At 56.2% G+C, this 21964-nt stretch overlaps 1 protein-coding gene across 4 annotated transcripts in view; it reads left to right on the forward strand.

Moving 5' to 3' along the window:
- The window catches only part of IGSF9B (immunoglobulin superfamily member 9B), a 50520-nt gene extending 28940 nt beyond the window's left edge, over positions 1-21580 (forward strand). For 2 of the 4 annotated variants that reach the window (XM_061406437.1, XM_061406438.1), the window contains exons 18-20: positions 490-2139; positions 9082-9203; positions 12775-21580. In XM_061406437.1, coding sequence (XP_061262421.1) covers positions 490-2139; positions 9082-9203; positions 12775-12983 — 1981 coding nt within the window. In that variant the 3' untranslated portion in view covers positions 12984-21580. Of the gene's footprint in view, positions 1-489; positions 2140-2800; positions 3590-9081; positions 9204-12774 lie in introns of those variants that run through there. The other 2 variants (XR_009734556.1, XM_061406439.1) reach the window with 2 other exon arrangements.
- The last annotated feature ends 384 nt before the right edge of the window (positions 21581-21964 follow it).

The raw sequence follows: 21964 nt of genomic DNA on the forward strand, positions 1-21964 counted from the left end.
TAGCCTTGTCACCTTAATTGATCTGCATGGTAGTTTCAAGTTGTCCACACTGACAGAGGAAGCAGACAACTCAAGAGAGCAGATGAACTGTTTCTCTTTGGCTTTAGAATATATTTCTTTGATGTTTTTTCTTTTCCCACATCCTAACAGATGTATCTTCTTTATATGTTTTGGTTAAGTTAATAGTAAAAGGAGCTTGCATTTCTTGAGCAATATAGGAGTCAAGTTGCAGGTGTGACTAGAGAGAAGTGTCAAATAGTAGTAGCAGATGGAATAAGCGTAGGAACAGGGTGTCCGTTTGGAAAACGGACAGCGCCCACCTAGCCAGTTGAGAGCCAGGCAGAGTATCTCATGCCAGAACACGTGGCCCCACGGCCGTTCCTCCTCACTGTCACCCTGCCAAGTGATTCAGGTACTTGGCGGGAAGAACAGAAAGAAGTCATGTCCTCCAAGCCCCCCTCACGCTGTCTGCTCTCTCCCTGTCCCCAGCCTGTCCTCTGGCAAGGTCAGCCCTGAGAGCATCCGCACGCTCCGTGCCCCGTCCGAGTCCTCCGATGACCAGGGCCAGCCGGCAGCCAAGAGGATGCTGAGCCCCTCGCGTGAGAAGGAGTTGTCCTTGTATAAGAAGACCAAGAGGGCCATCAGCAGCAAGAAGTACAGTGTGGCCAAGGCGGAGGCCGAGGCGGAGGCCACCACGCCCATCGAGCTCATCAGCAGGGGCCCTGATGGCCGCTTCGTGATGGACCCCTCTGAGGTGGAGCCCTCCGCCAAGGCCCGGCGCATAGAGGGCTTCCCTTTTGCTGAGGAGACCGACATGTACCCCGAGTTCCGCCAGTCGGACGAGGAGAACGAGGACCCGCTGGTGCCCACGTCCGTGGCTGCCCTCAAGTCCCAGCTGACCCCTCTGTCGTCCAGCCAGGAGTCCTACCTGCCACCACCAGCATACAGCCCTCGGTTCCAGCCCCGTGGCCTGGAGGGCCCCGGTGGCCTGGAGAGCCGGCTGCAGGCCACCGGTCAAGCCCGCCCGCCCGCCCCCCGGCCCTTCCAGCACGGCCAGTATTATGGGTACCTCAGCAGCAGCAGTCCAGGGGAGGTGGAGCCGCCTCCCTTCTACATGCCGGAGGTGGGCAGCCCCCTGAGCTCCGTCATGTCCTCGCCGCCCCTGCACGCCGAGGGGCCTTTCGGCCACCCCACCATCCCCGAGGAGAATGGAGAGAACGCTTCCAACAGCACACTGCCCTTGACTCAGACGCCCACGGGTGGGCGCTCCCCAGAGCCCTGGGGCCGGCCGGAGTTCCCCTTCGGGGGTCTAGAGACCCCGGCCATGATGTTCCCCCACCAGCTGCACCCTTGTGAAGTGGGTGAGAGCCTGCAGCCTGCGGCCGGCCTCCCCCGAGGACTGCCGCCCGCCTCCCTGCAGATGCCTGCAGCCTACCCAGGCATCCTGTCTTTGGAGGCGCCCAAGGGCTGGGCTGGCAAATCGCCAGGCAGAGGCCCCGCCCCAGTGCCCCCCACCGCCAAGTGGCAGGACAGGCCTGTGCAGCCTCTCGTGAGCCAAGGGCAGCTGAGACACACCAGCCAAGGCATGGGCATACCCGTGCTGCCTTACCCCGAGCCGGCCGAGCCGGGGGCACACGGCGGCCCCAGTGCGCTGGGCCTGGACACTCGGTGGTACGAGCCCCAGCCCCGGCCCCGGCCCAGCCCCCGGCAGGCCAGGCGCACTGAGCCCAGTTTACATCAAGTGGTGCTACAGCCCTCCCGGCTCTCGCCTCTGACCCAAAGCCCCATCGGCTCCCGCACCGGCTCCCCTGAGCTGGCCGCGCGGGCCCGGCCCCGCCCCGGCCTCCTGCAGCAGGCTGAGATGTCAGAGATCACGCTGCAGCCGCCGGCCGCCGTCAGCTTCTCGCGAAAGTCCACGCCATCCACGGGCTCCCCATCCCAGAGCAGCCGCAGCGGCAGCCCCAGCTTCCGGCCCACTGTGGGCTTCACCACTCTGGCCACAGCCTACCCCTCCCCTCCGCCGGGCCCCACGGGGCCTGCGGACAGCTTGGATGTGTTCGGACAGACGCCTTCCCCTCGAAGGTTGGGGGAGGAGCTGCTCAGACCGGAGCCCCCCGCTCCACCCTTACCGAGTTCAGGGTGAGTGTGAGCTGGTCTCTCGTGCCCACCGCACCTGATCATCTTCCGCCCCTTCCCCCCTACCCCCTGCCCCTGCCCCTCCATCCACCGAATGACAGGGCTTGTCTGGACATGCTGCAGATCCTTCAGGAGAGGAGTGCTGGTCTTGGCATCGCCAGGGTGTGGTCACTGGGGTGGGGGTGCGGCTTACCTGCCCAGGTACCTGGCCAGGAGCGTGAGGGATCTTCTCCACCCTGCCCAGAGCTCTCAGGAGACCCCCGCCCGGGGCGGCGGCCAGGGGAGAGGACATGGATGGGGGAGGGTATGTGCGTCCCTTGAGTGGTCACCCAGTGCTTCCCTGGGAGCCTGACTTTGGGTGGTTCCAGGGTTTGCCCGGAGACCTCGTGTCCAGCCTCCTTTTCTTCCTTGACCCCTCCTCCTTGAAAGCAGGATCCTGGGGCCTGGCTTCCCTGGGCCCCCAGGCTCTGGTCCCCAACTTCCTGCCCTCTGCTGCCTAGTGAGCGCCGCCCCACTCCCCTCAACGCCCCCCACCCGCCAAACCCCCACCACCCACCCCAGCATCTCTAGAGGCTGTGTCCTCCTGGAGGCTGAAAGCAACATCTCAGGCCTGTGAACCCTGAGCCCGAGCCACACACCCCACCCCAACCTGTGTGCCTCGCAGGAAGCTGCAGACATACAGACAGACAGACAAGCCCCTGCGATCAGCCGGCCTGGGGGAGCCCACTGTAAATGGTAGCAGCTGGTGTGCCAGGTACCACTGAGCCTGGACGCCTGCCCGTGCTCTTTCTCTCGGGTCCTTCTCCCTCCCTCCTCCTTCCTCCTCCCCGAGTCTGTCCTTCTCTGTCTGTCTCTCTTCCTCCATCTTCTTTGGGTTGGCCCGAGTTGCTGAGAAGAGCCTGCACCGTCTGTAGACCCCATATCTCCTGCCCCCGCCCCCTCTGGTTCCGTCCTTTGGTCTTCTTCTTTGGTGTGGCCGCCTGTGCAGGGGAACAGAGTCCAGAGCAGAGGCTGGCCTGGTGGTAGGCAGACGGGAGGTGGTCGAGAGGAGGAAGCCCGGCGCCCTGCCCCCTTTACTCCCCACTCTGGTACCTGGAAGCACAAGCCTCACCGCCCACCCCTCGGCTCAGGTTGGGGAGGAGGCTTGGGAGGTGGAGGAGAGCCGTGAGCTGTCTGCAGGAGATGCTGGGGGCCGTGCCCTGTCGTCTGTGCTTTGTGCAGCCCTCATCTGCTTCGTCCCATCGTGCCGTCTGGGTCTCTGTCTCTTTCCTTCCTGCCCCTCACCCCATTCTCTGGCCTCCTCGCTTGTCGGTTCTCTGATCCCCGTGCTCCTCCCCTCCCCTCTGGGTGTGCGTGGGTGGTCCCGGCGCCCGTGTTGATAACCGCTTTGTTTCTGATTGATCTCAGCTATCTGGGCAGTGTTGTCGAGACAAGCCTCTCTTCAGCTCAATAGGTAAGGGAGCTCCGGCTGGGCGGGCGGTGGGGGGCGGACCGGCGGACGGGCTTTGGCAGGGCCATCGCTTCCTCTACGGGGGAATCCAAACCATAGCCCCTTGGTCCTCTGTGGGGCGGCAGCCTCCGCTCCGATTCCCTGCGGCTTCCTGGGCTCCCCACATCATGCTGTTGCCACAGCCCGCCGGGCCACCGCCTAGCTGCAGCTTCCGAGCCCCGCCCAGAGCCCCCCCTGGTTTCTGCATCCAGACACCCGCATCCTGCTGTCCAGAGCCTCCCACAGAAGCCCTGGCGCCTGCATGCACCTGAGGGCCTAGAATGCCTAGAGCGCTTTGCATCTCTGCGCTTGGGAAATCTGTCTGGGTCCCGGGGTGTCTGTGAGCACCTTGCTCTCTTCTGCCCGGTTTTCCCAGCAGCCTCCAGCACAGAGGCCCCCTCCCTCCCTGGCCCCTTGACCTGCCCTGTTCCCTCCCTGTCCTCAGGGGATCCTACTGATAACCGGTCCTCCCTGTAGCTTGGGGCTGGGCTATGGCCTGCTCCTTTCTTCACCAGTTGGGTCTTTCTCTGGTCCAGGCCCCGCATCGTCCTGTGAGGGCCCTGGGCAGCGAAGGTCACCGCTCCTGAGCCCTCACGGCAGCCTGTTCTTGGCTGTCACAGGACTGAGGCGCAGACCTCGCCTGGAGGCTCGCTGCTCTCAAGGCCCCTGAAGCAGCCACTCCTGCCCTCTCTGGGCCACAGCTCTGGGGGCTTCTGGGAGGAGCCCCCTAGAGGAGAGAACCGGCCCCAGGTAGGGGATTGGCAAGGGGCTGACCAAACACCACTTTTCTCCCTCTGCTCCCCTGTGAGTGCCTCCTCTTCCAGGTGGGGATCTCAGCAACTTGACAGCAGAAGGGTACCGAGCCTCTTAAAGAGGCTTCTGTGGGCCCCTTAACCCCATCACTCTCGTGGTGGCTAAGAAGATGCTGCTTTTTGCCATGGATGCTTCTGGGGACTAGCCAGTGAGGGCACCAAGCACTCAGACAGGAGCAGAGCCTCCCTGTGTACTTCTGGCTTCTAGGAGGAAGCCTTGTCTCCTCCCCACCTGGAGATAGCAGGGGGCAAGGGAGGCGGGGGGCTGCCTGTCTCCTCGAGACATGAGTGTGGCCTCCCATAAATCAGAGCCTGTTTGCCAGCTCCTCATGATCTGCAGCTGGGAAGGTGTCTGCAGCCAGAGGCCGGGTCCTGTGAAGCTGGCTGATGCCACGCTCTGGAAGCCCAGGGACAGCACTTGCAAGCGGCCAGCTGAGTGACACTGACAGGCTGGCCCTCCACCTTCCCTCTCTCCTCCCTGACCCCAGTTTGACCCCCTGAGGAGTTGATGACTCCAGGCCCAGCACTCCCCCTTCATTCTTGAAAAGTGCCCGGGCCCTCTTCTCCTCTGTGACCCCTCTCTGGTGTCCTACACCTGCAGGCTGAGTGTCCCCTCACTGTTGTGACAAACCCAGAATCCAGGGTCATGAGGTGGGAGCTGCTGGGTTTCTGCCTGGCCTGGCCGGCTCCTCGGCCTCGAGAGTCAGGCCCTCACTGCGCTGTCTGTCAGGAGCTCGGGCAGAGGCCGGGGGGCCCCCGCAGGCGCCGGGCTCCCCCATGGACGCTGCCGTCTTGCCCCCTTTGCGTGTGTCCCCCTGGGTCTGTTGGAGAAGGTGTGACTCGTCTCGTCTACGTGCGTTCTTGCTCTGTCCCCACTCCCTGCTCCCAGCCCACAGCCGTCCTGGGCCGCTCCTCCTCTCCTTTTCCTCCTCCTCCAGCTCCCTTCTCAGAGCAGGCAGTGGTGGGTGGTCTCTGGGAGGACTCGGCCTGTTAGTGGCCAGGGCTTTCAGCTCCCTGTCTGAACACCAGCAGCCGCCTGGGCCTCCCATTCTCTCAGGTTCCCTTTCCTGTTCATGCTGACCATGGCCTCCATGAGGCAGGCGTGTCGGAGTGTGTTGGGGACCCTTGTACTGGGTGAACCCGGGGAATGCGGCCCTGTTGGTAAAAGCCTGTCCTAAGTTGGGAGGCCACACACTTGGCCCACTGGAGGGGCCGTCGGTGGGCACAGTGGGAGGGCGCCCCTCTGCAGAGTCCTGGTGGCTGTGCTACGATGGAAGGCAGGTTCACCCATGCCCTGGCCACCCCGTGGATGGGAGTGGGTTTGCTTGGTCTCCTCCCCAGTCCCATAGACAGACAGGCAGAGTGTGCACTCAGGAAAGGAAGGCCACACTCTTTCCCTTCTGCTTTGCCGTTGCCAGGAGGGTGACCATTCTTGGGCAGGAGAGGCCTGGGGTCTCAGCCATCCTGCACTGCGGCTTGCCTTTCTGAGCTGAGCTGTGTCTTCCCTCCACTGCTCCGGGTGGGCACAGCAAAAGCAGCTGAGAGGTCTCTGGGACTGTGACTGATTTGGGTTTTGCATGAATTTTATAATGAGTAAGAGTCAAAAAGCGTTAAGGTATATTTCAGGCCATCTTTGGTAGGTCTGAACCACAGAGAAACACTGTGGAGACATAGACTTGGAGTTCACCAGGGATGCCTGGCTTTGAGGCCTCACCTTCCAGTAATGCTCGTGCTTTTTGAGGGAGGGGTCCAAGTTTGATGACTCTGTGTGTTCTGGAAGGACTGGGGCTGAATGGAAAGAGAGTTCTGGCTTCACCTCCCTGTCTGAGCTCCTGGGCATCAAAGTGCATTGCCCAGAAGTCCCCCAGGGGCTTAGCCTGGACAGGGGATAGGGTCCCCCTTTCCAGAGAAGCAGGCAGTTGGCTTCCAGCCTGCTGGGATGCTTCGTGTGACTTTTCTGCCTAATTAACTGAATATGAAGGCCCACTGTGACCCCCTCTCCACACCCCCGTCCTTCCAGACCCTGCCTTTTTATCTCTGCCTCCTGTATGGGCAAGCAGCCCAGTGCCTCGGGGCTTTTCCTGTTGTGTGTCAGAGTCTGAACACCGAGCCAAATGCAGGAACAGGTGGACAGCAGGTGTCCTGGAAGGGCTGGAGCTTGGTTGCTTCATAAGGAAAACTGGCTCCCCCTGCGTCCACCTCCCAGTGGCTTATTTCTTCCTTTTGGGAATCCTTGTTGAGGGCACACCTGAGCCAGCTTCCCTACCCAGGCTGTCTTCTCTGGTTCTTCCACCGATGGGGTGAATGTCCAAGACGGTGGCAGTGTGGATGTCCAGGGCAGGCTGACTGCTCGGGGCATGGTGGGGCTGCGGGGTGAGAGCAGTGTCCTCCTCCCGTGGGGCTTGTGCCTGTTTCCATCAGGAAGAAGCTGTGCACACAGCTTACGGGACGTTGAGAGTCTTGGCTGTGTCGTGTTGACAACTGGATTATGAGACAAACGGCATAAGCTCTTAACAGTTTCTCCATCTGAAAAATGGGGTCTGTCTCATGTTTGCCCCTTAGGGATGCTGTCAGGGTTCAGGGGAGTTCCTGCAGAGAGCATAGATCAGTGCCTGGCATGATGAGTGGTGAACAAGTTCTGTATGATGAGAGCAATGATGACAGTGATGATGATACTGACCCTGGAAGCCTTAGCTGCCTGGAGAATCCCTTGCAGTTTTGGGGGGCATCCTGTACCTGTTTCTCTCATGCCCAGTGGGTCACTCTGCATTGTGTTGTTTGCACACTGGCCCCTGGCCTGCTGGCTTGTCACTCGCCTCCTCAGATGGTATGCCGCTCACTTGTCTGCCCCTGGAAAAGGCCGGCCAGCACCAGCAAGCGGATGACCCAAGCCGTGTGTTCATGTCTCTTTCCTTCCAGGCAGCACTGGGAAGCCTTAGTCCAGGATGAGTGGGGTGAGCCCACCGCATCAGCTCCAGGGAGTCACGCTCCCTTGTGGCCTGGCCATCTGCATTCTCGGTCTGCTTCCAGATTTCCTTCCAGCTGCTGCCGTGTAGGGCCTCCAGGGGTAGACTGCAGTGTCTGTGAAAGAGGAACGAAGGGGGAGCTGGCAGTTGGGTCTCTGGGTGAAGACCAGACCTCTGATGGTGAGCTGGCCTACTTCTCTCTGAGGCCGTGCATGCGTGTAGTGGGGCTCTTAGCTCTGTGTTTCGAGGGGGCTGATGAGAATTGAGATGCTGTCTCTGACCTGGACTTGGGAGGAGCTTCCCTGCACTGTATCTGTGGAAAGGCCATGGGAGGATGGCATCTATCACAGAAGATGCAGGTTGCCTTACTGTCAGCTGGATCAAGAAGCCCCAGGAACCAGAGGCTCGTCTACAATTAGCCTGCGTGTTTTCTGCTTTGTCCCTACAAAGATCCCTGATGTTGGGGAGATGAAGCTGTGGTCTTCCCGCCCCTCTTTTTTTTTTTAACCTTAGATTGCTTGCTCACCGCTGGGGACTTCTTTTCCCCTCACAGGTTTGGCTGTCCTCCTTCCTTCAATCAGGATTTACCAAGCACTGATTGGAATGGAGATGGAAGAGTGAGCTGTGGGGAGGGAGATGGGGAAAGTGACTCCCCCCAAGACTCCAGGGCTTAGGGTGGCCCTGATTCCCTGATGGCGTGCCGATAGCATCACAGGCTGGAAAGAAAGAGCAACCCATGTCTCTCTTTCCCCCTTTACTCCTCACGCTCCAAGTTTGGCTTCCTCTGAGAAGAAATGGCAACGATCTTCTAGATTTTCTTGAACTCTTCTCTCCAGTGAGTGCAGATCGTCACAGCCCACCTTCTCAGCTCTCTTCGAGCTCTCTGTCATCTTGGCGGCATGGGCTCTGGGTGTCGCCTTTGACCTAATTGCACAGGCACTCTGTTAGGTGAGCTGCTACCTCCACTCTTCAGTTGGGGCAGGATGAGACTCCGACACAGGTCTCCTCTCCCAACAACCTTGGTTTCTCTGTATCTTAAACCGTGGAGACACTCGCTGCAGGTGTCCCGGGCTTTGCCAGACTGCCCGATATGGACACTGACCGTCATAATCCACGTCTGCGCTCGTCTGCTCTCTCATGTGACCATGGAGTCTGAGCCCTGTCTGCTGCCGAAATGTGGGTGGATGACAGCCATTTGCTGCTGTTGGCTGCAGGGTTCTGCCTGACTCTTGGCAAAGGAGCGGCTGATCTCACAGGACACTAGGGCCCTGTCTGGCCGGGACTATCTTTCCTGGGGGGCGGGGGGGACAGTCAGGGGTGGGGTTGCTCTCCCCCCAACCCCTTTAATCTGCCCCTGTACTTTTCACTTAAAGGTCTTGACTGTGATGGTCCAAGAACTTAAGACACGGAAGCTGCTTTCTTCTCCACGCTGCCTTCCCCAGCTTGGGGGCCGCATGACGGGTTCACCATTAAAGCCTGTCTCTCTCCCTCTCCCAGGTCTCTGGTGGCCCGGCAGATGGGCCTCCCGCTGCAGGAGCTCTCCACTGGGACTCTCTCTTCCAGGAGCAGCAGGGAGGCAGGTGTCTTCTCCAGGGCAGCTGCTTGGCTTTCTCCAGCTCCTCCTCCAAAGCTCCCTCGTCTGTGAGCTTACCTGTGCCTCTCCAATTGTCCCTTCCAGGACACATCCGCCTGCACCCGGGAATGCTGCTGCACCTGAGAGGCTGGAGGCTCTGAAGTACCAACGGATAAAGAAGCCCAAAAAGTCATCCAAGGGCTCCTCGAAGTCAAAGAAACGATCCGGTAAATGTGGAGCGGCGCGCCATCCCTCGCTCCCCACTCCGACCTGCCTTTACAGATCCCAGCTCTGGGTTCTCTGCAAAGTCAGCTCCTCTAGTGTGTCTTCTTCTTTGCCTTTCTCTAGTGCTAATTGCAAAGTGATATACAAATAGAGTTTTCATGTCAAAAAAGGAGAAAAATAAGGTTAAAATCTGATTGTCCTCCCAATGTTGTTTCATCCAACCTAGGGACCATCCTTCTTGGGGGCACGTGTGTTCAGAACCCTTTTGTGCGTACGCCTTTAGAAAATACATGGCATTGTTTTAGTGTATTTTAAAAAATATTCGTGGCTGCCCTGGGTCTGTGTTGCTTTGTGTGGGCTCTCTGGTTGTGGTGAGCAGGGCTACTCTTTGTTGTGGTGTGTGGGCTTCTCGTTGTGGTGGCTTCTCTTGTGGAGCACGTGCCCTAAGCTCGCGGGCTCAGCAGTTGTGGTACACGGGCTCAGTTGCCCCAGGGCATGTGGGATCTTCCCAGACCAGAGATCGAACCTGTGTTCCCTGCACTGGCAAGTGGGTTCCTATCCACTGTACCACCGGGGAAGTCCTAGTATATTTTTTTAACAGTATAAATAGTACTTTTCCCCTCAGTCTGCCATATGCCTTGGACATATCCCTGTTTCCTTATGTATTTCTTCTTTATCAGGCCTCTGGTTGGACATGGGAATTCTGGGGTCCAACTCAGTGTTACGGAGAAGGCAATGGCACCCCACTCCAGTACTCTTGCCTGGAAAATCCCATGGATGGAGGAGACTGGAAGGCTGCAGTCCATGGGGTCGCTAAGAGTCGGACACGACTGAGTGACTTCACTTTCTCTTTTGACTTTCATGCATTGGAGAAGGAAATGGCAACCCACTCCAGTGTTCTTGCCTGGAGAATCCCAGGGACGGCAGAGCCTGGTGGGCTGCCGTCTATGGGGTCACACAGAGTCGGACACGACTGAAGTGACTTAGCATAGCATAGCATAGCATACTCAGTGTTAATCTTAAAGGAAGTCAGTCCTGAATATTCATTGGAAGGACTGATGCTGAAGCTGAAACTCCAATACTTTGGCCACCTGATGTGAAGAACTGACTCATTTGAAAAGACCCTGTTGCTGGGAAAGATTGAAGGCGGGAGGAGAAGGGAACAACAGAGGATGAGTTGGTTAGATAGCATCTGCTACTCAATGAACATAAGTTTGAGTAGACTCCGGGAGTTGGTGATAGACAGGGAGGCCTGGCGTGCTGCAGTCCATGGGGTCACAAAGAGTCGGACACGACTGAGCAACTGAACCTCAGTGTTAAGGGGTCCCTGTGGCATGGACTCAGTGTCTGAGGGCGGGGCAGACTTCTCTCCATGAGTTAGAGTGAAACTGTCTTATTTCATAGAAAGGACATCTCTGCTGAAATGGATGCTGTTTACCCAGCAGTTGTACATAGCTTCTAAGAAACTGCAAAAATAGTTCAGCCTTATTTCAGACTTAGAAAACTCCTTACTATTTATCACATGCTCTCATTCTACCAGTGGTTTTTGGAGTGCTGTGACAGGCTGTCTGAGAAGGCTACTGCACGGCTTCTTTGCTGGTCTTTCTTATCTACCGCAGAGAGCCTTCCATATGGGAGAATGAGACACTGAGGCCCTTGCGTTTCTGGGATGCAGTGAGCTCTCAGTTCTCACTTGGCCTTTGGGTGGTACCATTATCCTATTAGTTTATAGCTGAGGATACTGAAGTTTAGAGAAAGAAGACACATTTTTTTAGATTTTGGGAGAGAAGAGTCCAAAGCTGAATTTTCAACCCATTTAAGCCCATTCTATCTACCTATATATTATTTATCTATCATCTGTGTTTTGTTTTTTGGCAAAAAAAAAAAAAAAAAAAAAGTCCCATGAGATGCCTGTGTTCTCTTTTTTTGTTTAAGTGGTCCTGTCCGCTGTCATGTGTTCACAGCTCCACAAAGCTCTGTCTTTAGCCCAGCCCTTGTCTGTGAGCTGGTCTCATATTTCTGGGTACCTGCTGCCCATGCCTCTGGGTGTTCTGTCTAAAATAGTTATGGATAATCTTCCATGTCTGCTTCTTCCGGTTCTTGCCCAGTCTCATAAAAGTCTCTCCTCCCTGCCTGGTTGCTCAGCCTCCTTGATTCCCATCCTCTTCTCACATCTGGTCCATCTGGTGAGGTCTGTTGACTCCGCTTTGTTTTTTAAAGATTTTTTTGATATGGATCATTTTTCGAGTCTTTATGGAATTTGTGACATTGTTTCTATGTTTTTGGGGATTTTTTTGCCCACAAGGCATGTTGGGTCTTAGCTCCCCAGCCAGGGATTGAACCCGCAGCCCCCTGCACTGAAAGACAAAGTGTTAACAACAGGAAAGTCCCCTGTTGACTCAACTTTTAAAACACACACTATATCCGGCCACTTATCTCTGTCTCAGATGCTAAAGTTGAGTTCTGAGTCATTCCCATCTCTCCCCTGGACCAGAACACAGCCTTCTATCTGGTCCTGCAGCCTCTGTCCTGGCTCCTGCAGTGTATTCGACACACAGCGGCCAGAGTGGTTTTAGAGAGTCCCGTGAGTGTGCTCACACACACGTGCAGCACACGTACACACATACTTCTGGCTAAAACCTCCGGAAGGTCCCCCTGCAACCAGAACAGGCTTCTGCCTGCCCTCCCGCCTCACCGCCTCTGCTCCCTCTGCATTAGTGTGGCGGCCCCCCTTCTGTCTCCAGCCCATGTCGCGTTCGCCCCTTGCTTGGGGCCATCACACTGTGGGAACACTTCTCCCCTAGGCCTGTGGAAGGTTCGTAATGCGAGACTCGCCTCGGCGTTGCTCCTTCAGGGCAGAAGCAGCACCCCAGATTTTCTTTCTCAGGGTTCTGTGCCACCTTTCTTGGTAGCACTTGCAGCATCTGAAAGGTTTTCAGTTGTAGTTTTTAAATCTCTATTATCTCTTCCTCCCCATCCCCACGTTGAAGTATCATCTTCTAGAACGAGAGGGCTTCACCTCTGTGTCCCCAGAAGCACCATGCAGCAGAGGGATGGCCTGGCAGTCCAGGGTGGGCCAGACCTGACTGTGATATGGACAAGTAAAATCTTTTGAGACATCCACCCTTGCTTGTGGGAGTGGGTGGGGGGAAAGTGTGCTGAGTCCCAACCCTGTGCCTAGAATGATGGCCTGGTACCCAGGAGGCACTGAGAGAGATGGGTAAGTATTTCTTTAAAAAAATAGAAAAAAAATTAGATAAAAGTTACTGAATATATTCAATATTAAATACAAGATGAGAGATGTTGCTTGACTAGATCTGAGTCTGCAGGAGGTGCAGCCATGCCCACCCTGCTTTCCGGCTCCCACTAGAGCAGCACTTGGGGTGGCTGGGGCTCTGTCTTCTCTGTTGCACTTTCTGCTCTGGTCTCTGGGCAGGTTGGTGGCTCCAGCATGTGGCCCTGGGGGCCAGGCAGCATGCCCTGCAGGGGGCAGCGGGGGTGCATCGCTGGCTTCTCACTCTCACCATACTCTCTTCCTTTCTTGTCTTGTGTTGCACTTGCTCCCCTCCCTAGATGGTTCTGCCTCCCAGGCTCAGCACCTTCCAAACTCTCAGGTCCTGTGGCCCGACGAAGCTGTCTGCCTCCGGAGGAAGAAGAGACATTCCCGGCCCGACCCCTTCGCCCGTCTGTCGGACTTGTGCCACCGCCAGCTCCCGGAAGACCAGAAGGCAATACTCAGTAGCGTGGAGCACGACGACCCCGGCCACGCCACTCTGCTGTGATGCTGCCACTTAAGTGTCCCCTGAGTGAGGCTGCTGGCTGAGGGGCAAGGGCAGGCACGGGGTGATGGGTGTGTGGGGCTTCGTCCTCCCCTTCCAGGGGAGCGGTGGTCCAGCTGTTGGCTTCCAGGGCTGCTCAGACCCTGGCTCCACTTGTTCTCCCTCTGGCCTGAGTGGGCCTCCTCTCCGCCTCCCGGCCTGCTGGCCTCGTGTCCGGGAGAGAGGGCAGAGGGCTCGCTGGCCGCCATGGCTGTGGGTGGAGTTTGGGCAGTGAACTGGGGACAGGGGGAGACTGCCTCCTCCCCCCCTCTCCCCGCTTCACTAGGTGGATTTCTCCACCTCCTCAGATATCAGTGGAGTGAAAGAGGAAGCAGGGGCTCGCGCTGTGCTCTGCTTCTGTTCAGTTTCTCGAGTCCTGAAAGAGGGCTGGACTCCGCCGTCTTCCAGACTCCACATATATATAGCTATAGATGCAAATGTGTATGTGTGTAGTTTGTGGGTTTCTCTATGTATATATATGTATGTGGGAGCAAATGCTCACTTCTGTGGTCAGGGGAAGGAGGGAGAGGGCAGCTGGCGTGTGGGCTGGGCAAGGAGGACTGGCGGGAGCTAGCGGGGGCCCTGGTGTCTGTCTCGGGAATGAGTCCCACTGAAATGGGGTACATGCCTTCTCAGCTGGGTCCCCCGTTTGTCTTGACCTCATCGCATCCCGGGCAGAGTGAGGGCTTGCCACGGTGACTGCTGCCCGTTCTGGGGGCTCAACAGTCCGTTACCATGGAGCTAAACACCACCTCCATTTCTTGGTCCTGGGCAGAGAAGGGTGTCTGGTGGGTGGCCAGGCGGGCATCTCTCTTGCTTTCGTGGTCTGGCTCGGAAGTGAAGCTGCTTAGCAGCGGGGCCGGGGGTGGCCCTGTGCCCAGACTGGAGCTCCTCATTAGCCCCTTGGGTCCAGCCGGGCCCAGAGCCCTGTGGCCGGGGGCCTCCCGCTCCAGAGCCATCTGTGCCGAGCACCCAGCGCTGCGGCTCTATTTATATCCCATGCCCTCCGGAGCGCTGTTCCAAAGCTCTGATTGGATTCCTCCTCTCCTTTTGTGGGAGCTAATTCCCCAGATTGATTAATTGCCACGTGTGGGGAGCCCGCCCACACTCCTCTCCGTGCTCCCCATGTGCCCCCTGCAGACCTGAACTCCCACACGATGGGATCAGATAAAGCTGGGGGCCTGGAAACTGGGTTCTGGGAGTGCTCCGGGCCCCCTCTTCCCCCAGGGCTGTTTGTATAGAACTGGCTGAGGCCTGGGGTTGAAGGTGGAAGGAGTGGGAGGTGGGAGCTGGGGTCCATCCTTTCTCTGTCGAGTTATCTTCCTAACTCAGACTCTTAGCACCCAGAAGCCTCTGTGAGGTGGTCTGATGGCGACAGGAGAGATCTCTGTCTCTCGTGTGTGTGCAGTGTGGTACTGCCCTCGGTGGGCAGAAGGCCTGTGTGTGGCTAGGGTGCATCTGGCCTCTTTCTCCTCCTCTTGTGCCAGAGTCTGCCCTTCTGGCCACCCGAGAATCATGGTGGCGATCAGGTTCCTGCAAGTACCTCCTTCTTGGTGCTGCTGTCTTGGTGGGTTTGGGGACAGCCCCTGTCCCCAGTTACCTGCCTGGATATTGGCTCCGTCACAGCACTGGACACTTCTCTGGCTCTCAGTCTGGGGACCTTGGCAAGCTAACCCAAATGTGGGAGCGTCCATCCTAGGGGTGAATCCTCAGCCCAGTGCTTCCTTCTCACGCCAGGTGAGTGGGGACCCAGTCCACCCTTGGGGCTCTGCCTCGCATGTCACACAACTACAGTTTCTCTCCAAACGTGACCATCGTGGAGAAAGAAGTGGCAGGAGCAGTGTTCGTGGCTGTGCCTCGTCCACTGCCCACCACTGACCTGGTGGAACCTGCCCCTTCTGGCCAATGTACTTCGCTGGGCACTGTGTCCAAGCCCCACCCAGGCGGTGGCTCCAGCGAAGCAGCGACTCTGCTTCCTCCCCGAGGCAGCACTACCTCTGCCACTGTGCCCAGCAGGGGGCTCACGGGCACCTCTACCGGGCCCAGGGGTCAGTTGTGGCCTTCGTCTGTACTCTCATGGTGGCTGTTTCTTGAGTGGAGCAGGTCCTGGTGGACCGTGCGTGCAACATCAGGGCTGTGTGTCTTCAGGGTGAGCTAGGCTGCCATGCCTGAGCCCTGTGCTGGGACTGTAGGCTCTGAGGTTACAACAGGAGAGGATACAGAGGGGATGGCGTTCAGGGCCCTGCCGTGCGCCGTCGCCAGCGGTAATAACGGTGCTGACTCCTGCCTGCCTGCCTGCCTTCCCCCGGCCAGGCCTGGTACCTCAGCACAGAGGACCAAGTGGTTGGAGTTGTGCTTTTTGCCGGCCGCTGGGTGTCAGCTGTGCTGGGTGTCCCCAGGACTGGGGAAGGGCACCAGGACGACCTATCTCTCAATAGCTTTGGACTCATTACTCCTCCCAAGAGGGCTTCCTTCTTGTGACAGTGAATGTGGACGCGGGCCTTCCTGCACCCCAGGGAGCTGGTTCAGCACTTCCTGTAAGGACTGTGATGGAAATCAGCAGGATACAGTCCACTCTGTCCATGAGGTGGAGACAGGGCTGTTACAGGCACACGCTTCAGTCCTGGGCATGTGCAGGTGTGAATGTATGTGCATGGGGGTGCAGCCATGCCTAAGGGCCAGATGCCCTTTGCGCTCTGCCCGTCACCAAGTTCAGGGATGACTCTGAAGCTTCCTCCAACTTTCAGGCCCCAGTCCGCGGGAGATCAGGTGTTCCTCAGACTGCCCCTCGGCCCATCCGGTAACCTGGCCTAGAAGTAGCCTACCCTTCCTCCTGCATCGTGCCTGGAGGCTGCACTGTTTTGGGTTAGGTGACTTGAAGACCAGGGAAAGGCTGAAGTGCTGCCAGAGGGAGCCTGAGGCTGCAGCTGTTTGGGGGAAAGCACGCAATAAGGAGAAGGTGGGGCCTTTTCTCGATTTGCTGGCGGCGTCAATGGAGTTGAGTATGGACGCAGCCCAGCACTTGGTGATCTCTGTCCACAAGCCCTCAGCCTGTCTCTCTCAACTTTCCCCAGACATGGGTCTGAAAGGGGGACGATGGGCGGGCAGGGTCTGCCCTGCCTTTGAGAAGGCCCATGATCCTGTGCATGGGGGCGTCTCAAGTAGGGTGGACTGGAGTCACCTTTTCTATTTTTCAGTGCTGTCTCTTTTTGATTTGGTATCTAAAATATTTGGGGTTAAACTGATTTCAGCTGTTTCCCTGTGCCCTTTTCATACAGAGGAAACCTGGTAGGATCAGATGTGAAATTTCCTGACTAGGCTTTTTTTTTTTTTTTTCCAAGGTTGACAAAATAGCCTCAGGGAGGAGGCAGACTTCAGAGAGCAACAGGGCGACCTTGTCACTCTCCAGGATTAGAATTCAGGGCCCAAGTGTGCACAGCTAGAGCTGTTACTTCCAGTTTTGTTAGAAAAAGCCTTTTAGGGGATTGGGGGTGGGCTGGGGAAGAACTGTACATAAAGTACATTTGATTACCATATAGAGAAACATAGGGAAAGAAAAGCTAGTGGCTAATCTGGGGCTTGCTTTGCTTGCATGTGATGGAGCTTTGGGGGGCAGGGATTGTTGGGGAGCAGCAGGGGGGCAGAGGTGGGTAGGCTCCTAGGGGCTCCCTCAAGGAAGTGGGCATCCTCGATCAGCTCTTTCTTTTCCACATAAAGGGAGGCTGGAGCTTGGAGCCCCCTGGGGCTGCACTGCTGCTCTGAGAAGAGTTGCTTTCAGCAACTGGGAGTTTGGTTGGGGTGTCCACCACCACCCCACTGACCAGCAGTGAGTCCACCTTGGTCCAGTGCTTTACTTCTGGGGCTCTCATCAGTGCTTCCATAAGCAAATGTACTGTTTTGCATGTTGGGTTACTGAGAGGGTAGAAGTGTTTTCATGACCCATTCTAAGCTGGAAGAATAAATAGGTTGAGTCTGATCCCTAGACAGTCCCATACCCCGGGGTGTCTGTGTAGGACGAGGTAGAGTGAGGCGGCTGTGCAGACAGCCCTGCTGGCGCCTGTCCCTTCCAGACAAGCGGCACATCTGGACTGCTGAATCCTCGGTAGACAGTAGCCATTAATGACATCACTGGGCCAGTCTTCCTTGGTGGATCTGAAGCAGTGAGGAAACAGTGTCCACTCTGGATCGCTGGTGGGGAGAGCTGGGCCGGGTGGTAGGGAGAAGTGCTGCAAGTTCTCAGCCCCTGGCCTGGGCCGTTGCCATCTGTCCCAGCCCCCTTGATGGTGACACAAACAGCTGCTGGGCCTCTTGAATCTTGAAGAAATATGCTCCACCAGTCCTACCAGTCTCTCCCTGGCACTGGATTCTCTGGGTTTATTTTAGAACCAGGCCACGGTCTCCCTTCCGCCCCAGGTACATACCAGTTACCTCGTTTCCTTCCCATCCCACTTCTTCATGGCTCAAGGGATCCTGACCTCGTGGATGGTTTGCGACGGGGAGTTGGTTGGGTAGGGAAGGGAATCTGAGAGGGGAGAAGGGTTGGGCTCATGGCGGGTGGTTTCCACTTTCCGCCTTAGAAGCCCTGTGAGTATGCTTCTGATGGTGTGTGGGGTTTCCACACGTGTGGAGGGAAGGGGCCGATGCCGACTCCTTGTGTTGGTGATGAGGGCTGAGAGACTTTTTGCCCCCTCTTGGCTTACAGCATCTAAGAGATCTTGTTTCTGGCATGGGGACAGATGTCCTTATAGCCGTCCTGCAGTCCTTTGAAGGGAAACTGTCCATCACTTTCATCGGAAATTTCTATTACCTGCTGAGAACCTGAAGGGTCTGTTGTGAGCAGACAGTGTCCTGGCTGGGGCAGAGAGGTGGGGCTGTCTCACGTGGCCCTCTGCAGTCACCAGACTGGCTCTGTGGCCTCCAGCCCCAGGGGGCTATCTTGTCCATGTTCCTTTCCTGGGCTCAGGAAGTAAGAGTGTGTGTGTGTGTGTGTGTGTGTGTGTGGTGTATTCTGTATGTATGGTGCCTATGTGTGTGGTATGTCGTGTGCATTTGTGAGGGTGGTGTGTGTGGTGCGTTTGTGGTGTGGTGTGTGTGTGTGTGTGTGTGTGTGTGTGGTATGTTTGTGGTATGCATTTGGGTGTGCTGTGTGTGTATACAAAAGATTTGTAGGGACACACTAATTTGCCTGAGTAGCCTCAGGCCTAGCAGACCCTCTTTTTGGTTGACTCTTTTCTTTGCGAGGCAACTCCTAATTTGGTAGGAGGGTGAAATAGTAATATGCCATCTTTAGTGTATTTTTTATGGAGATTGTATATAAAATTATATAAATATATATGATTTGTTCTATTTTAAGGAGAGAGGGGAGCTTATGTAAGGGGGTGGGTGGGTGCAGGGACCGAATGCAATAGTTGTGGTTGGGAGCTGGGGCCTCTGGGGAGTGGGAGATGGGAGGGCAGCAGACCGCAGCCGGGGAGAGGAGCGGGGTTGTGCCTTCGGCACACGCATATATATGAAGTCTAGCTAGCTAGCTTGTCTATATATCTATATATCTATATGCAGTCATAGTTTGCTTTATTTTTGTACTCGTGCTTAGACATGTTTGGAGCACGACCACCTGGGGTGGCCTGGGTTCTAGCTCATGCCTTGGTGCCCTCTCTCCCACCCATTCTTCCTCCATGCCTCGTCTGTCTTTTGAGACATTCTCTGTTCAGAGTCGCTTGGGTCTTTCTGATGGAAATGTGTACATATGAAAATTTAATTTTAACAAAGCCTCCTTCTGGCACCTGGCCAGGGACTTCTAGAACAGAGCAGAGTATCGTAGAGTCTGACCCAGAGCTGGAGCTTCTGGGGGAACAGGTGCTCACTAGCATTTGAGCAGGAAAGTGTGTGCCCTGAAGAATACCTCTCTGAGAACTCGAGACCTCACATACGCTGCAAGGATCTCACACCTCGCGGCTCAACAGTTGTCCCTGGGTGCTAGCTCTTTCTCTGACTTGCCAAGGGTCATGTGTTTGAAGCTGGTGCAGGGCCGCATGGTGCCGGCAGCCAGGAGACACCTGTGGGTGCAGTCTCTGCTCGCATCATGCTCGTCAACTGAAGAGCCAATGCTGACCCCTCCTCCCCAAGCAGGGCGTCACATAGGCCAAGAGGTTTTGTCTTATGGAACTCGGTCATTAGAGGAGCTCGTGTGCCTCAGCCATGGGTGGGGCTTTTTTTGCTTTTTTTGGAGTACCATGAGAAGAGGGGGTGAGGGTGCAGCTCGAGTCTGACCCCTGACCCATCTCGTGCCTCAGTTTAGCTTTAAGGGGCCCTGGCATTCACTCAGGCCTGTCCTTCAGCCCCTGGCATACCTGCTCAAGACGCTTTCCATTTCCCAAGGACACTGGAGGATGGTGGTCTGTGTCCAGTCTGCATTGGGGGAGCTCCAGCATGGGGTCCAGTGGCCGTATCCATGCTTGGCAGGTGACCAGTTGTCCCTGCAGTCTTCTCAGGGGACCAGGGGAGGATGCAGCCAGACGTCCTTGTAAGACTTTTCAGGGAGGCTGGGCAAGAAGGGCAACACAGTCTCTGTCCTGTCCAGCCTGCCTGAACCTCCACGACAAGAGGGCTTTCATTACCGTTCTTTTGGCTCCCGGAGCGATCCTCTCTTTCTTCACAGACCGTGTCCCACCTCTGGTATCCTGCATCACAGTACTGCACTGGGTCTGGGGCTACTCTGAAACTGCTTCTTTTCACATGACACCTAAGGTATGGTCCTTCACACCAAGGAGTCACTGCCCTCAGCCTTCCCATCCCACCCCTCTACCTCTAACTGGAGTCAGTTACGGGAAGAAAAGGGAAGACAAGTGACATAGCCCTACCTTGAGACGTTAGAGCTTGGAGGGGTTGTAAAGTTTATCTCTACCCTGAGCCTCAGGAAGGTGGGAAAGGGTAGGTAGCCCAGCCAAGACCTCCAATTTCTCTGCGGAGCCGGCCTTTCACAAAGGCACGTGAGGCCAACGGATGATGGAGATCTGATTATATGTAGAGGAACAGCATCTGCCTTTGAACCTCTGTTAACAGGACAGGTTGGTGGGATGAGTGTGCTGACTAGGTCTTTGAGGCCACCCCATAGGCTGTGCCTGTGCCTTGGTGCCCGCATGGTGGGAGGGACACCGAACACTGGTGCTCTTCCCCTTTGGTGGGTGCTGAGGGTGTCTGTGGAGTTGTTTTAGTTCTGCTACCTCTGTCTGCTTCATGGAACCAGGGTTTGGAGTGGACAGAGTCACTAAATATTCCTCACCCAAAGTCAGCGTGGGTGTATCCTTCCCCCTTGGGCATCAAGCAGTAGCTTGGGGAAGTGGGGTTCCCACTGCCCTCTGGCCCTGTATCTCCTGTCTGATGTAGGTGTTTGTGCTGAGCCACTTTGGGCAACCTCAAACAGTAGGGGGGATAGCAGGAGAACCCACGCAGCACACTGCCTGTCCCGAAGGGTCTGGCCCCGATGTTGCCCTGTGGGGGTCTCTTCTGTGCCCAGGGCCTGGGGGAACACTCTGTGCAGTGGTCTTGATCGTTGGGACTTCAGACTGAATGGCTGGTTTAGGGAAGAACAGCAGTTTAAAGCCCCCCTTGCCAAGTTGTATACATCAATCTCCAAAGGTCTTAACGCCTCGTTCAGACTTCATTTCCAAACTGCCATCTGTGGGGCCAGAGGAAGGGGCACAAGGCGGGGTGGTGCTCCCACCAGTGGCTCCTTCCTTCCACAGCCGCTGACCTGAAGGGACTATAGCAGCTTCACGTCAGTGACGCCCGGTTCCTCTTGTCCCCGACTTTTTCTCTTCCACCGGAAGATACTTTATCACCCTGGGTATGATTCTTCCATAGCACACCTGGAAGCAATGTGTGTGGATTTCTTTTTCCTATTTCACCCAGCGGTCTGTAGACACACTGAGGGTGGGTCGGGAGGGGTCCCGCGGCCACCTCCCAAGACCCCAACTGCTCTGCGCCTCTGGATGTCCAGGGGCCTCTCACCTCATTTCTTCTAGGAATCTGAGTACAACTCAGCCTGCTGGTGGGAGTGCCTGCTCTCATGGCACACTTTTTCCGTCTTCAACTTTCTTTGGGGGTTTTCCCCCATCCATGCCAGGTCTTCTCGTGAAGACCCTTCAAACCTCGTTTCCATTTCTTGAATGTCGATACTACCACGTAACTGCGCTAGGGTGCTTTATGGTGCTGTTCTTGATGAGGCCAGCTGGACTGAACCTCCTTCGTCCCACTGGTTCCTTAAATCTTGCTGTATTTTGTCCTCTATTTTTCCCCTAGGGGTTTGGGGTGGGAGACGTAGGGGTGGCTTTTGTGTTCTCTCTCTCTTCTGTATGTATGCACTGGGTAAAGTCAGTAATCATGGGCAGCTGACTTCATGGTACTGGTTGGCTGACTTTGGTTAACTATTAAAGACAAATCAACAAATTGTACAGCTGCACACAGAACACCTTTGAGTGTGAATCTGAATGGCAACTAGAGGCTTACTTTTTGAACTTCAGGTATGTAACTCAAAAGTAAATAAAAACACTATTTTTTCAGTAAGCTTTTTTTTTCTTCTAAGAGATAACTTAGAAGTCAAATGATAAGAACATTTAACCGGTGCTGTACCAAAGCCTTATATGAACATAATCCTACACTCTGTACCACCTGTCTCTGGTGAGTGCCCTGTTCTGTCACCCTCTTCTCAAAAGCCTGGGAATGCCAGCATGTGCCAAGCCTGGGGCTGGGTCTTGGGAACCTGTGGGCCAAGGAGACCCCTTGGAGCAGAGGGTAATTGTGAAGATGGAACACCATCTGCATCCTGAGTAGACTCTGGGAAGACACCAGGCGTGTGTGTGTGTGTGTGCGTGCGCATGTGTGTGTGTATGGGAGGGGGACTGGGGTGTGGTGTGTACATTCGTGTGTGGGTGTGCTACAGGTGC

The sequence above is a fragment of the Bos javanicus genome, chromosome 29, assembly GCF_032452875.1.
Source record: "Bos javanicus breed banteng chromosome 29, ARS-OSU_banteng_1.0, whole genome shotgun sequence".
NCBI classification, from domain to species: Eukaryota; Metazoa; Chordata; class Mammalia; order Artiodactyla; family Bovidae; genus Bos; species Bos javanicus.